At 46.3% G+C, this 14,512-nt stretch overlaps 4 protein-coding genes across 7 annotated transcripts; 3 read left to right on the forward strand and 1 right to left on the reverse strand.

Moving 5' to 3' along the window:
• The first annotated feature begins 126 nt into the window (after window positions 1-126).
• On the forward strand, window positions 127-5,707 carry LOC125772122 (uncharacterized). The gene is made up of 5 exons (XM_049443532.1): window positions 127-908; window positions 999-1,232; window positions 1,296-2,940; window positions 3,016-3,155; window positions 3,236-5,707. The coding sequence occupies exons 1-5, from the start codon at window positions 671-673 to the stop codon at window positions 3,409-3,411; spliced, it is 2,433 nt and encodes an 810-aa protein (XP_049299489.1). The 5' UTR covers window positions 127-670; the 3' UTR covers window positions 3,412-5,707.
• A 108-nt stretch (window positions 5,708-5,815) lies between these two features.
• Window positions 5,816-7,124, forward strand: LOC125772159 (ester hydrolase C11orf54 homolog). The gene is made up of 3 exons (XM_049443602.1): window positions 5,816-5,994; window positions 6,054-6,152; window positions 6,225-7,124. Exons 1-3 carry the CDS (start codon window positions 5,916-5,918, stop codon window positions 7,010-7,012), a joined length of 966 nt encoding a protein of 321 aa, XP_049299559.1. The 5' UTR covers window positions 5,816-5,915; the 3' UTR covers window positions 7,013-7,124.
• Window positions 7,121-14,393, reverse strand: LOC125772103 (uncharacterized). Its single transcript, XM_049443464.1, has 6 exons — window positions 13,155-14,393; window positions 12,972-13,094; window positions 12,605-12,901; window positions 8,868-9,284; window positions 7,821-8,804; window positions 7,121-7,756 (listed from the first exon to the last, which is right to left on the reverse strand). The coding sequence occupies exons 1-6, from the start codon at window positions 14,369-14,371 to the stop codon at window positions 7,441-7,443; spliced, it is 3,354 nt and encodes a 1,117-aa protein (XP_049299421.1). The 5' UTR covers window positions 14,372-14,393; the 3' UTR covers window positions 7,121-7,440.
• On the forward strand, window positions 9,913-12,590 carry LOC125772132 (juvenile hormone esterase). 4 transcript variants are annotated; one of them, XM_049443549.1, is made up of 4 exons: window positions 9,913-10,205; window positions 10,635-11,002; window positions 11,077-12,066; window positions 12,136-12,590. In XM_049443549.1, exons 1-4 carry the CDS (start codon window positions 10,128-10,130, stop codon window positions 12,443-12,445), a joined length of 1,746 nt encoding a protein of 581 aa, XP_049299506.1. In that variant the 5' UTR covers window positions 9,913-10,127; the 3' UTR covers window positions 12,446-12,590. The 4 variants fall into 4 exon arrangements, with proteins under 4 accessions (XP_049299506.1, XP_049299508.1, XP_049299507.1 ...); XM_049443551.1 differs by having other exon boundaries at window positions 9,914-10,088; XM_049443550.1 differs by lacking the exon at window positions 9,913-10,205 and adding an exon at window positions 10,220-10,562.
• Window positions 14,394-14,512: the final 119 nt, after the last annotated feature.

Here is a 14,512-nt window from a genome sequence, read left to right on the forward strand (position 1 = left end):
CATACGCCCCGTCCCCTGTACCCGATTCCCCCACCCCCGCGAACGATCCACGAACGAGGCTATCTAAGTTGCTAGATAGCCTTTAATAAGCCGCGGCTAATAAGCCTCGATGTCGTACGACTTTTTGTTGATTTTACATACCTATGCATTCAATTTCTAAATATAATTAAATTAATTATATTGACCAACCAACAGCCCATTGTGACGAAATGTCAAATTTCCTTTCGAAAACAAAACCACTACAAACACAAATTGACCTTATCTGCAGAACTGTCAACAAAACAAAATCTAGCAAAAACTAGAGTGACCTGTTAAAGTCTCACGACTACGTATGGCATTGTGAAATATTAAGATCTGTCTGCCAAACTTTGCATAATATCGACAAGATCCTCCATGCTCCGTGCTACTTCGTGCTGAGAAGTTCTTCCTTCTAGAGATATATCCGCATGAATCATCGCGTTCCGTCGGAATAGTATCCACATTGCCTGTAGCAACGTGCCAAAGCAAGAGGAAACATTCATAATTCCCCGTCCGTTGTTTGTCAATGTTTGCGTTCGTTTCGGTTTCGTTTTGTTGCCGCATCTGCAGCCGTTTGCTGCCGTTTGAACGAAGAAAAAATAGCGACGACTGCTGGTAACAGTGTTCCCAGCATAGCGAACATATACCCAGGATGCCCTGCGAAAAGTGTAATGTGAAGTTCGGTATTATAACGCGTAAAAAATCCTGCTATGAATGCCATCGACTGTTCTGCCGGAACTGTCTCACGAAGCGACAGGAGCGGTTCTTATGCCCGAACTGCACCATCTTCACCAAAAGGCCACTATCGCGCATCGATCTGGCCCAGCTAAAAGTGAAGGATCTCATCTTTTACTTGCAGTCGAAACACATTTCCACATCCGGTTGCGTTGGTAAGTAAGCAGATCACGGTTTACGGTGGTCTGACAAAAGTATGACGATACCGTTCGGATGGATTACGTTGTTGTTTTTGTCTATTGCAGAAAAAGACGATCTAATTAACTTGGTCATTGCTCATGTAAATTCCGGTGGTAGCTCGCCGCGCACGCCGGGCAGTTTTAGTGGCACATCTTCCAATGCCGAATCGGCTTCTGGCGGTTCATCGCGGTATGGAAGCTTCTATCGGAACGGAACAAAAAATTGTACAAACACCTTCGATCAGATCAAAAATACCTGCCAGAATTTATTTTCCACTTTTTCAGACAAACTAAACGGAGGTAAGTGAAGATGAATGAAGATGACCAAATCGTCCACTTCATCGGTGTTCTCTCTATTTAAAGATCTTCCGGAGACTGGTCGAGCTAGTACCGGTTTCGCGACGCAAGAAGAACAGCCTCACATATTCACACAGCCTCGCTTTGGTAGCAACAATGTTTACCATTCTGTCGATCCTAGCGTTCGTCCAAATGCCGGTGCCAGTAACTTCCCTCTTCATCCCGAGGGTGACAATAACCAAAGAACGGATGCACAATACAATGCAGAACAGGAAGAGCGACCAGTACATTTCAGTAGCGGTAGCAGTGGAACGACCAGTGGAGCAGATTCCAGTGCTGCATCTTCTTCCTTTTCATCGCCCAGCCGAGACGCTTGTTCGCCTCTATTAGGTGATCGGCAACAGTTGACAGCTAATGGTCAAACGCAAGCCATGCTAGACGATCGTATCGAAAGCATACTGGCGCGAGAAACAGGCGGAACTGGCTGTGAGTGCTGTACGGATGATGAAGATGAGGAAAGAACCGGGATAGCAATTCGTATGGAAAACACTCTCGCTGCTAAAAGCGAGGAAGATATGCCGCCGCGGTCGAAGCAATCCAGGCGTAGCCTTTCGCAATCCAATCTGTTATCACCTCAGATGGCTGGTCCGAGCGCAGACACATCGGCCGCAACGACGAAGGTGGCATCACGGAGTCAAACTCCTTCGTCGTCCTTCGACGATCTGCTGGCGGATGCGGAAGGAAGCAGTAGCAACGCGGATCATGCGATCGCCCAGGACACGCTAGCTGTGACAACCGATACTGAAGCGCTGGCTACGACTGTGGCTTCTATCGACGACACAGAACAGTGGCAGATCGTCAATACTTCGGACACGAACGGTGGTGGTACGCTCGAAGCGGCCACAAACAGCGAGCTTCCGATGACTGACGCAACGAATGAAGCGTCCACGACCAACGAGGACGAAGCAAGTAGCGACAGCATCAGCAATTCTGTAGAACTTAAATCAAAACCACCCTCAATGGTGCCGGTGCTTGGGCACAGCCCTTCTGTAGGTTCGGCAACAACAATTATAACGCGCCGCAGGTCCGACAGTTACCTGCTGGCGGAATGTTACGCCACATTGCGTCAGTGTTCGGTTGGGACGGGACGAATGGATGTACCACAGTCACCTTTAATACATCGTGCCAGTACGACAAGGTTATTGCAAACGGTGGACGCGCAATCACCAGCAATAGCGTCGGGTGGGATACTTAGCAGCGATGCAATGCCAACCACTAGCCATCCTATTAATCATGGCACTGCTGCACACGGTATGTGCTTCCGCTGTGGAAAACGGCGAAACGGCATTCGTCGCCAGTTGAAAAAATTCCGCAAACAACTTGATGCGGCTACCGTCACGGAAGGGGAAAAACGGCGCCAGCTCGAAGCGTTCCTTAATTATCTCGAAAGACGAAGCAAAGGTTCGTTCGAACTGACCGATTCCGAATCGATCACCGAAGAAGCGAGCATTAGTATGGGGGACGAAGCTTGTGGTGTAGCGGCATCTGCTCTGGATGGACGTGGTACGATCACTGCTGGGGTTGATGAACAACATGCCCTTTCCTACCCGAACTCATCGGAAGAGGCGCCCATCTGTACCAATCTTTACTCTTCCGGTAATCAGGATTTGGTCAATATGAAACAGATCAAGCTAAGTGACATTAAGGAAAGGTAGGTAATCGAGTCGATGTGTAGCAACTGGGAAACTGCATCTAAATAACGCTATATCCTTCATCACTTTTCCAGTGCGGATCTGGATGTGCTGTCGGTGAAGCAGTTGAAGGGCATTCTAATGGTGAACCGGGTCGATTTCAAAGGATGCTGTGAAAAGGCCGAACTACGCGAAAGGGTGCTACGGTTGTGGCGTGATTACAAATCTATCCCCTGTAAGTACGATCTGGGCTTTAATGTGTTTTAATTTTTACATGCCGTTTCACTCACATTAATCCCCCGTACTGTATTTTAGCAATCGAAAAACTTCCATCGGACGATTTGTGCAAGATATGCATGGATGCGCCCATTGAGTGTGTGATACTGGAGTGCGGCCACATGACTACTTGTACCGCGTGCGGTAAGGTGCTAAGCGAATGTCCGATATGCCGCCAATATATAGTGCGGGTAGTGCGATTCTTCCGAGCCTAATATCCCTTCGTCCTCGTTCCCCTTCCAAATCGTCTCAGGGTATTGGTTTAGCAATGGCGAACAAAAAAAAAAGGGACGCATACTTGATTTAGGGGTGGTTCCGGGTTTTATTTCTGCGCACCTTCCCTAGTCAAAATCAATTTAATGGCAGAATGTGAAGCGTTTTGAACGACCCATGTACTGCCCGCAGCGTTGTTTTAATTTAAACATATTTATGCTCATCTATAATATAAGTTTCGGCGGTTTGGTATATCACGAATGGAATGTACCTGCCCGGTACTCTGTATCCATTTGGTGATTGACCACCGTTGCGCCGGGTGAAGGTGTGTACACGCTATCGACAAATAATATGTAACACAAAGACACAATTTAAATAACGTCCCACAACAGCCTACAAACAAACACGCGTGCTCGAGACAAACGATAAAAACGAAAAAACAATGTGATCTAGTTAATCTAGGATAAAATGCGGAAGTTATACGCCAGCTGATGAAGCCCTTCCATTAGGGTTTGCATCAGTTTGCATGGTAAAAAAAATGGACACAACACAATGATGCACGAATGGTTTATTAATCCGCGATACCGAGATGCTCGGTAGTAAGCAAAATCGAAACGAACCTACAATGCACACTGCTAGTCCGGTGTTTCGTTACTGGTGCATTGCGATCGAAGGAAGAACTCTAACAGTGGAGATAGAGATAAAAGAAAAAAGAAAGAAGTTAAACGCATGTGCCGAGTACAGGATGCAATAACATACATAACATGGAACTCGGTGTGCGTTTGTGTGTCATCAAAGATGTATTATGTTTCGTTTCGATAAACGATCTTTACTTCCCTAAACATGCAGTGCATAACATAAGATGTTCCAACACGCAACACTCTCTGTGCAGTTTCCACCGACTGCATTGCGTCAACCATTTGTTAATACTGTTTCGATAACCATACCACGTACGCGTCGCTAACGCAATCAACCTATTTACCTACTCGTTCGATCCAATTCTTTCCATTAGACTTTCAATTGTTGACAAACGTAACATGTGCAAGCAAAAGCAAAAACAAAATAAAAAGGTTAATGAATTCCAATTGCATCTAGCGTAAATACTGTAACAATAAACATAAAATGGTAAAACTTAACTTCTTTTAATGTCATTGGTGGCCACTTAATTGGTGGCATTGTAATTGTATCGGTTGAAGTGTTTTTATGACTTCATCTATCCATAGCTCTTGTTCGTTCGGGGTCGGGGAATGTTCCATTATAGCGAAAGAACTGTTTTGATACCCTGTAATCACTCCAGCGCCCGGGTTTGGCTCTATAACACACAACTTCTTTAAACATTATTGTCGGTAGACGTAGTAGATCTTCGAAAGATCTTAACTCAATAATAATTCGCAGCAGTTCCATAGCGGGAGATCCTTAAACTTGATTTTATTTCACTTGCCATTCTGTGTGAGTATTTCTATTTCATGCTAATGCACATGGGTTGGTTGAGCAATATTTCCATGATTATGACCAGACAAACCAGACAAAAATTGAATCGATAGTTGGATTGGATCCAAAACTAAGTTGACTTTCCTTCTGGCAATATATCAAGTTTTTGCGTGATTCGGAAAGCGGTGGAAAAAAAGATTAATTATTTAAAAACTAAACATAAAGCAATACTTTTATTGTTTAATCAAAATTTAAATGGCATGCTATTGTGAAATTTGGTTGATTTTTCCAATCATTCAATTTAAATTTTCCAAAAAAAAATAAGAGTCCGATCACATCCAATCCTTTTTACTTTCGAAAGAGGGTCGGAGACCAGACCACCACGTTCATATGTATGTCTTTCATTATTCTATTTAAAAAAAAACAATACTTCACGTAATAGTATTGGTGTACGCAACGTGTGCACCCGGGCTTCATTCATCGTTTCGCGCCATCATTCGCACCTGCGCTTATTGTGCGTACGGACACAGCAAAAGAGACGCACAAAAAACATCTGATCGAACCGCAATGATTCTTTCACGGAAGTTGCTTGATTTTGCAAGCAGATAGTGTGTGTGTGTGTTTGCGCGTGCAATTGATGTAATAGTGAAAAATCCAGAAAAAAGCTTTTGTAAAAACAGTTAAAACCCTTTAAATGACATAGCCATTTATCTCGGAAGGTTCTTTTATCGGATCAATATTTGCGGTATGTGATAAGACCCTTCATACTGAGGCTTTTATCTGGTAGCGACAGAAACGGTGTAGTGTTGCGATTGTTTACACACAGATACAGCAATGCACTTGGAACTTGGGCTGCTACCGCAAGCGTGCGGCAATGTCGTCGTCCGGTCATACGGTCGATGAATGTGGATGCAACGAATGAAGAAGAAAATGAAAACTCGTGATCGTTCGCGGTTCCCGTTTCCCGCAGCACAGCTTAAACTGCTCGAACCGGACCGCGGAGTGGGTCATTTAATGACGATCGGTCGTTCAACACAGTCGCACCACGTATCGTAACATCCGCGGGAATTCTGCGATGGAGAGTCTTGATACTGCCAATCTGTTATTCGAGGAGAAACCTCTGCACACACCGTCCGTGGTGGAACTGCGTGATGGTAAGTGTTGTGATGTTTGGGAAATTATGTGACAAGCTAACAAATAATACTCATTTCAGTGCTTGCGGTTGGTCTAAAATCCTGTTTTGCTACGGTGAATGTGGAGGTGGTCGAGTGTCCGGATTTGAGTAAAGCTCCATTCCACCTAGCTGGATGTGGTAAGATCGTGTAGTGATGATTGTTTTATTCGTGTTCCTTTTTTTAATTGAGCTTCGTTTTTCTAATTTCAGGATTGAACGGTAGTCCGACGTTAATTGAAATAGGGGGACCCCCGTATCTGCTGCCTACTGTAGACCGTACCAAACTCTACGATGTCGTATCCATCGCCAAACGTGCGCTGCACGATGACCAGAAGTCTTTCATTGCAATCGGAGCCGGTGCGGGTCCCTTTCCATTGGTCAATTCCAACTGTGAGGGAATGTTCAATCTGCGCTACAGTCCCCCCGGGAATGTCGTAAGTGAAAGTCACCTTGCAATGGTAACACCCGAGCGGGAAGTGATAGTTCGAAAGATTCCAAACACTGAGACACGCTGTGCGCTACTCGGTAATCTACTCGTTGCCGAGGGAAACGCAGGACCGGTGCTAAAAGTCAGCTGTAAACGGCGCACCGGCAACAAAGACTTCATTGCCAGCATTCGGACCTGTCTGGAGGATCGGTACGGTGAGCAAACCGTTGGCATGGGAGGTGTCTTTCTGCTGCAAGCGGGCAAAGCGAAACAGCACGTCATGTCACCCTTCTCGACATCACCCATCCACACCGAAGAACAGTTAAATGAGTGGCTCAACTTCTATGATATGCCGGCACCACTCATCAACGTTGGCACGCTCGTCACGAACGAGTGCGATTTGGACCTGCGACTGCAACACTTCCACAGCTTTTCCACCCACGGTCACGGCGGTCATTATCACATCGACACGACACCGGAGGTGGTCGAGTATGAAGGATACTTTGTCGCCGGTGAACGGATCGTGCGTGTCGATAAGCCGGTCAATACGCATAAATTTGGACGCGACTAGTGAGGATGCATAGTCTTTGGTGCGAAAAAATGCATTCCACCACGAATGGTGGAAAGGGGGACGTATGGGTTTAAATAAACCTTGATAAAGGGCATCACGGTAAACATATCAATTGTGTGTTTGTGTATTTGCGTTTACTTTTGCACTCCGCACAAATATAGGCCAACGGTTAGTGTAGAGGGCTCGTACTGATAAGCGTCAGAATGTCCCAGTTGACCGCGAACCGAAGTGTGTTCGGTCGATGAGTGCGGTCAGCAGCGATAGGAGATGGAACCGTGACGGTCGATTTGCGTTTGTTTGACATACCCAAATTTGTTTTTGAGTAGTTAATTGATTTCGAAGCGAAAGTGGTGACAAATTGCTGATAAGCGGGTTTTTGGGTGGACGAATCGATTAGAGCATAAGAGCAACGTGTGAGATGTAAATTTCTAACGTATAAATGTAGGATTCCGGAAACCCCCATTATGCTCGTCGTAGATGCTTTGCCAAAACGCTATCCTTTCCCTGTCCGGATCGATCGCCATCTGCGGTTGGGAGTTGATGCGTAAGTAAGGCAGATGGAAAGGAGCATTAGGATCCGTTTCCATCACCGGTGGCACAGGTGCCCAGCGAAAGGGAAGCGATTCATCATGCGATGGTGTCGGATTGCCGTACCGAGCGAAGTTGGTCCATAGGCGACACATGTATCGTCGGACACGTGCTTCGATCGATTGCGGAAGTACCTCCTTTGGGAACATACGCATACTACCGAGAAAAGGGTCTACATTAGAAAAAGACATAATGAAAAACGCAAACCCCGTCTACTTACCGAAACAGATAACCCAGCTCGTCGGCGTGATATGCACCGGCAATTGGGAAAGGGAGCAACTTCTTGTAAAGGTTCAGCTCGCCTTCATACTCAAACCGATAGAAGTATAGTGGCGATCGGTGCTGATAACGAGCGTGCATTTCTGCCGTAATTCTCATAACGATCGCGAAACTACCATCAGACAGTAGATTCGCCGATTCGTCGATTTTTCTTGGACTGTAGCCTTCCGGGCCGTAGTAAAATGTTTCAATCTTGCGTGCAAGTGCCTTCGCTTCCGGCGAACCATGGCTAACATTGACGGTACGCGGTATAAACCGTTCCATATCGTTCCGGTAACGTTCGGGATATTTCGTGATGTGTGTCAGAAAGCTGCCGCCCTCTCGATTGTTATATCCGAGCAGTAGCGGTATTGATGGAATAAGACCAGGTGTACGCATCGCTGTGATGGGATGTAGCGGCATCATTGGATCTTTCCCAGCTCCATCCACTACTGGTCGGAAGGGCATCAAGACAGTGCCACGCTTTTCCTCTTCCGTCGTCGTACGGTCACACAGCTCGGCCAGCTGTTTTGCTGGTGCTGTACGTAACGTTTCGAGAATCTCTGGATCTGTGGTGGCGGATGGATCGATCAGCTTGGCAAGACGTCGCGTGTTACCGAGAGTATCGTTCGGTACAGCATAATCCGCTATTGATACGCTGCTTTGACAAATCGCTTTATGGAAGAATTGTGTAGACAGTGGCGATAGCAGATGAAGATGGACAGATATTGCTCCGGCACTCTCACCGAACAGTGTCACATTGTTAGGATCGCCGTTGAAGTGAGCGATATTTTCCGCTACCCAGCGTAGTACCAGCAGCTGATCCTTCTGTGCCATATTGCCCTCGATACCCTGCGATGGGAGATGAAGAAATCCGAGCGGACCCAATCGATAGTTGAACGTTACGACGACAACATTCTGTTCCAGCAGATCCTCCGGTGAGTAGCTGTGTGAAACAATTCTAGTAATTAAAGTGGACTACATACAATCTTCACTACCTTCCGCATACCAATCGCTATTTCCGCTGCCATACTTAAATGCACCACCGTGTATAAACACCATGACCGGTAAGGGGGCATCGGGCCGGTGTATTTGTGGTGTGTACACGTTCAGGTGCAAACAGTTTTCCGAACCTTGCCAGCGCTGATTGAAGGGATTTTTCGCTACACAAGTATCTCTTTCCACGCTGCAGTCCAGCACGGGAGATGAAAACTTTGTTAACGGTTGTGGAGGTTGAAATCGATTTTCATTATTCGGTGCCGTAGCGTACGGTATGCCACGAAACGCATAAAAATCGTTTCCATCTGCAAGCTTTTCCACAACACCACACACGGTACCACACTTGAGGTTTACACTCTTACGGTTTATGTTACTGATCTGTGAGTTTAAGATGAACACTGCTGATATTACTACGAAGGATATCTGTTAAATATGACTTACGTTTCGCACAAACCTAGACAGGAAATAATCGACCTGCGGTAAACAAGGAGTAAGCTTGAAAATGGACCACATTACGACTAGCAGGATATGTAGCAACTGTTTTAAAAATGGCTTGCTATGTTAAGCTTATATGAATTCTGTTTCGTTTTCGTTGTAACTTACCATTGACCAGTCGGCACGCAAATGGTTCCGAATGGCGATTGATGAAATGAAATGATTTTATGCAACATGCGTTAGAGTGTTCATTAGTAACCGTTTGTATCTTGTGAAGAATCTAAATAAAGTTCAATAAGCGTGATTTACACCTAGCACGGTGCTGTTTTTGAAATCTTTATGGCTAATAAAAAACACGTTTTTGCATACCTTCAGGGGTATGTGCCATAAACCACAATTTCGCGATGCGAAAGAGGAAAGCGCATATGTATCACGCATATTATTTTATTGTGTTGTGTTATGATGATCATTCATGCTGAGACTTATCATTCTAAAGCCAATTTGCGATCATTTATTCATCACACGAGTAAAATTAGATTTTACCGCCAAAACAAAACATAACCGTCATTTCTCATTCGATTTGAATAATAGCTTGAGAGCCCCTGCTTTATAAATACCGCTGACATCCATTATCACTTTGACAGTTCCCGTTTGTTTACAATTTGTTCGTTCACGCAGTGTGTTTATTTTCTGCTTATTTACAACCGTATTTAAAATAGATTATTACAATTGAAGCGGTGATTGCCGGGTTCCCAGGGACGGAAAAAAACAATAAGCGGAACGTACAGCAAAAAGTGTGAGCTTAAAATTAAGTTACGATTTATTAATTTTAATCATGCTCCGATGTGCACAACAGTTGGGTTCAAAATTTATGTGTTCGGCACGGGTTCCACTCGCAACCAGCGTCCGATGGGCAAGTATTGTGTGTGTGTGTGTGGTTCGATAAGGGTTTGCCGCCCTTCCCTTCTTAATAGTCTGTAGACCATACTACACTAATAACCTTTGCACTTGTTTCCTTCTCACATGGGTCTTTGAATGTTTCTTAAGTGGTGGGAACGTCTGGTTAAGGGTTACCTTGTTGATTAGGAATTGTGTGCAATTGCGTACGATGCATGAGTTGGCATTTCATCTATCATACTTCTTTATCTCAGTGTCGGTTTTACGGTTTCGTTTTTGCGATATAACGTACTGTTCATAAGTTCAGTTGTATGTACAACCATTGCGACAGTGTGTGATATTTTCTGGTGCTTTTTGGGACACAAACAAAACAGTTAGGAATACGTTTACCCATCCCTCATGCTGGCGGTCTAATTTGCATCATTTGCTTCCACTTACTTTACAGATGAGAAACGTCGATCGTGTGAATGTGAAGGTTCACCAAGGTACGGTGAGTGGCGTGAAGGAAAAGCTTCCGAACGGAAACACTTTTTGTGCCTTTCGGGGCATTCCGTACGCAAAGCCTCCGGTAGGTGAATTGCGTTTCCGAGCGCCACAACCGCTAGAACGATTCCCTTACCCGGTGTTGGACTGTAGCGTTGAGCGCGATGTTTGCTTTAGTAGAAACATGTTCACCCAGGAGCTGGAAGGATCGGAAAATTGTCTTCATTTGAATGTGTACACGCCAGCCATGGACAAGCGAGACAAACCATTGCCTGTGATGGTGTTCATCCATGGTGGAGCGTTCCTGTTCGGCAGTGGGAATGGTGATTGGTAGGAATAAGTTTCTTGTCCACACCCCCCCAATTCCAACCGTTCCTCGTTCATTGGTTTCGATATAATTTTAGCTATTCGCCCGAATATTTGCTGCAAGAGGATGTGATTGTGGTGACGCTAAATTATCGTCTCGGGTCGCTTGGTTTCCTGCATCTGCCAAGCCAAGGAATCGAAGGGAACGCCGGCCTGAAGGATCAGCTGCTGGTACTACGCTGGGTGCAACAGAACATAGCACACTTCCGCGGTGATCCGAACAATGTGACACTGTTTGGTGAAAGTGCCGGCGCTGCATCCGTCCATCTGCATATGCTATCGCCCGTATCACAAAAGTACTTCCACAAAGCGATCTGTCAGAGTGGTATTTCGACCATGGAATGGGTTATGCAGCATGATTCAGTGAATCGCACAAGATCGCTTGCCCGACATATCAATGCCGATGCAAAAACGGATGAGGAGGTGTACCAAACGCTGCTGCAAGCGGACAAAGCCGAACTGATGGGACTGATGATTCATACGCTTTCTGCTGATGAGAAACGGCGCGGTCTGCCCATGCCATTCAAACCCGTGGTGGAAGAAGGACAGCACGATGCTAACACGGTCGTGCCGGTACACCCGTTTGTTGCAATGCAACAGCAAGACCGTGCGTCTTCCATTCCGATCATTTTTGGCAATAACGATCGCGAAGGTACCATCATGATGATGGACGCAATTAAAAAGCTGGACCTGTACGATAACGACATGGCACGAATGATTCCGCGCACGGTTAACGTCGCACCGGGTAGTGCCGCTTGCGAAGAACTGGCCAAAGAGGTGAAACAATTTTACTGCGGTGCGCAAGGTGTCACGAAGGAAACCGTTAATCAGCTGGCCGATTTAATGACGGATTATCACTTTGGCATACTGGCGAACACGTGCGCGGAACTACACGCACGCTATCAGCCGAACTCTCCTATGTTTTACTACCAGTTCAGCTACGACGGTGAGCTGAACATGTACAAAAAGTTGCTTCAACTAACCATTCCCGGCGCTTGCCATGCGGACGAGCTGTCGTATCTGTTCTTGTAAGTGACGATCCCTGGCCGCAGTGCAGCACGCAGTCAATACATTGTGTGCGCTTGTTTTGCTTACAGGATGAGACTGGCCAACTATGACGTGAAGCCGGACACGGAAGCGGGACGCGTGCGTCAGCTGATGTGTCGGCTGTGGACCAACTTTGCAAAGTGTGGACATCCGACACCGGCTGACGATCGGAGCGTTCCGTGCCGATGGGAACCGGTTGATAAGGTTGCCCCGAGTACGGCCAACACACCGTTTCAGCTGAAGTGTTTAGATATTGCTGCTGAACCGAAGATGATGATGAACCCGGCCAAGGAACGTATCGACTTCTGGCGAAGTGTCTATAAGCGATGGAATGAAGATTTTCTCAAAGTAAAGCTGTAGGGCAGGCACCTTAAGGAAGCATACTTCCGCGAATAAGCGATTCACAAACGGAAGCGGGATTATATATTTGTTTGTTTTTTGTTTTTAATAAACTGACCGAAGTTTTCCATTCAAGTATTCGCAGAAAATCAACGGAATGATTAAATCTTGAGGAGTTACTCTACTTTCGGCAACAGATGTGATCCATTAAATTTGTGATAAAGATCCTTCCAAAATTGGAAACGTTCGCTGAAAAAATCATTCGTCATTTTACAGTCGCCAATGTCGGTCAGGTTCATTGCCGAAGGATAAAAGCTAACCGATTCATCCACCACACGTTCTACCGGTGGCCAGTTGACGATCGTTGCATGCGGATTTCCGAACCTTGCAAAGTTTACCCATAAGTTGCAGAAATTCTCCCGGAATCGTCCCGTCTCGGTATGATCTTGTACCGCATCCGTGTTGTACAGGGAAGAGCTAATATAAGAAGATCATTTAAACCACACATACACACACAGAGATGCACTTAACCACTAAGTAAACACACCTGAACAGATAGTATAAGTCGTCAGCATGGCAGGCTCCGATCTGATCGGATGGGACTTTCATTTCTTCACGGAATTTGTTAAGATCTCCCATATGTGAAAAGATGTACATATACAGAGGAGCACTACGGAGATCAGAGATACGAATAAATGTAAAGCGATTTCAAAGCATACATTCGCCTTACCGCTGGAAGCGAGCGTGCAGCTCCGTTGCGACATATCCTGCGAAGGTATTAAAATTATCACCCAACACCGTAGTAATTTTTCGCATCGTTTCCACCGAAATCGGGTGATCACCAAAGAAAAACTTCTCAATTGCCTCACTGGCAGATCGGGTATCTTCCTCGCTGCGTACATCCAGCGTGGCTGGTATCAATCTGGTTGGATCGCTTGCCAACAGGGGCAGCCTTTCGGTAAGCATTGTCCACAGTACCAAACCTTCATCGTTGGTACCTCCCAACATGAGAGGAATATCTTTGCGAAACCGTTTTTCGATAGCCCGCGACGGATGTTCCGTAATAATAGCATCCACACTCTCCACCCGTTCGATGACGGGCGTAAACGGAAACCGTATCAGCATGGTCTGGTCCCGATCGTTCATACTTTGGTTTTGTATTGCCGTCATCGTTTCCGCGGATGCGCTCATAAGCGTATCCAATACTGCTTCATCCGTATCATCCCGCGCACCGAGCAGACGGGCAAGTTTCCGCGCCCGCTCGTCAGAATCACGCTGCCATACCCACTCATTAAACGCCGTACCACTCTGGGCGATTGCTTTGTGGAAATATTGTCTCGATGCTTCGCTTAGATAGTGCAGATGTACCGAAGCGCCACCGGCACTCTCGCCGAATATCGTCACATTGTTCGGATCGCCACCGAAGCGTGCAATGTTTTCCTGCACCCACCGAAGACTCATCCGTTGATCTTTCAGGCCCATGTTTCCTTCGATGCCGCCCGATGGGAGCGAAAGAAACCCGAGCGGTCCAAGGCGATAGTTGATGCACACAACGACGGCACCCTGCTGTACCAGGTACGGCGGTTCATAGAACGAGGAATCACCGGTTCCGGTATAGAAGCCACCACCGTGTATCCACACCATGACCGGGAGTGGCGTTTTTGGCTGTAGCTGAGGGCTGTACACGTTTAAATAGAGGCAATCTTCGGACATACGCTTGATGCGCACATCTTCCGAATAGCAACTGGGTCCGTCGGTGAAACATTCGAGCGGATCAGCCGGGAGTGTTGTAAGCGGCACCGGTGGTTTAAAGCGAAGCTGTCCCACTGGTGGTTCGGCGTACGGGATACCTTTGAACACGTACCAATCCGTCCCGTTCGGTAGAGCGCTCTTGAGGCCGACGATGTTGCCGGGTAGAATCGACACAGTTACCTTGCTCTCAGCCATCCTACTTGTTACACTTGCCAGCTGTGTTGTTATGTTGATCGTACAATAACCCACTGCACACTGAAGCACGGTATGATCAGCTTATCATAAAGTAAATGCTGCTGATGATGCTGGCGGTTATGCTCACTAACACTCGAACAC

The sequence above is a fragment of the Anopheles funestus genome, chromosome 3RL (assembly GCF_943734845.2).
Source record: "Anopheles funestus chromosome 3RL, idAnoFuneDA-416_04, whole genome shotgun sequence".
In the NCBI taxonomy this organism is placed as follows: Eukaryota; Metazoa; Arthropoda; class Insecta; order Diptera; family Culicidae; genus Anopheles; species Anopheles funestus.

Coding starts and splice junctions, on each gene's coding strand:
- LOC125772122 (XM_049443532.1), top strand. CDS start 671: ATGCCCTGCGAAAAGTGTAATGTGAAGTTCGGTATTATAACGCGTAAA. Junction 909..998: donor TTCCACATCCGGTTGCGTTG/GTAAGTAAGCAG, acceptor TGTCTATTGCAG/AAAAAGACGATCTAATTAAC. Junction 2,941..3,015: donor CTAAGTGACATTAAGGAAAG/GTAGGTAATCGA, acceptor TCACTTTTCCAG/TGCGGATCTGGATGTGCTGT.
- LOC125772159 (XM_049443602.1), top strand. CDS start 5,916: ATGGAGAGTCTTGATACTGCCAATCTGTTATTCGAGGAGAAACCTCTG. Junction 5,995..6,053: donor CGTGGTGGAACTGCGTGATG/GTAAGTGTTGTG, acceptor TACTCATTTCAG/TGCTTGCGGTTGGTCTAAAA. Junction 6,153..6,224: donor ATTCCACCTAGCTGGATGTG/GTAAGATCGTGT, acceptor TTCTAATTTCAG/GATTGAACGGTAGTCCGACG.
- LOC125772132 (XM_049443549.1), top strand. CDS start 10,128: ATGCTCCGATGTGCACAACAGTTGGGTTCAAAATTTATGTGTTCGGCA. Junction 10,206..10,634: donor TCGCAACCAGCGTCCGATGG/GCAAGTATTGTG, acceptor CTTACTTTACAG/ATGAGAAACGTCGATCGTGT. Junction 11,003..11,076: donor GGCAGTGGGAATGGTGATTG/GTAGGAATAAGT, acceptor ATATAATTTTAG/CTATTCGCCCGAATATTTGC.
- LOC125772103 (XM_049443464.1), bottom strand. CDS start 14,371: ATGGCTGAGAGCAAGGTAACTGTGTCGATTCTACCCGGCAACATCGTC. Junction 9,285..12,604: donor CATCTGTTGCCGAAAGTAGA/GTAACTCCTCAA, acceptor AAGTCATATTTA/ACAGATATCCTTCGTAGTAA. Junction 8,805..8,867: donor GGCAGCGGAAATAGCGATTG/GTATGCGGAAGG, acceptor TGTTTCACACAG/CTACTCACCGGAGGATCTGC.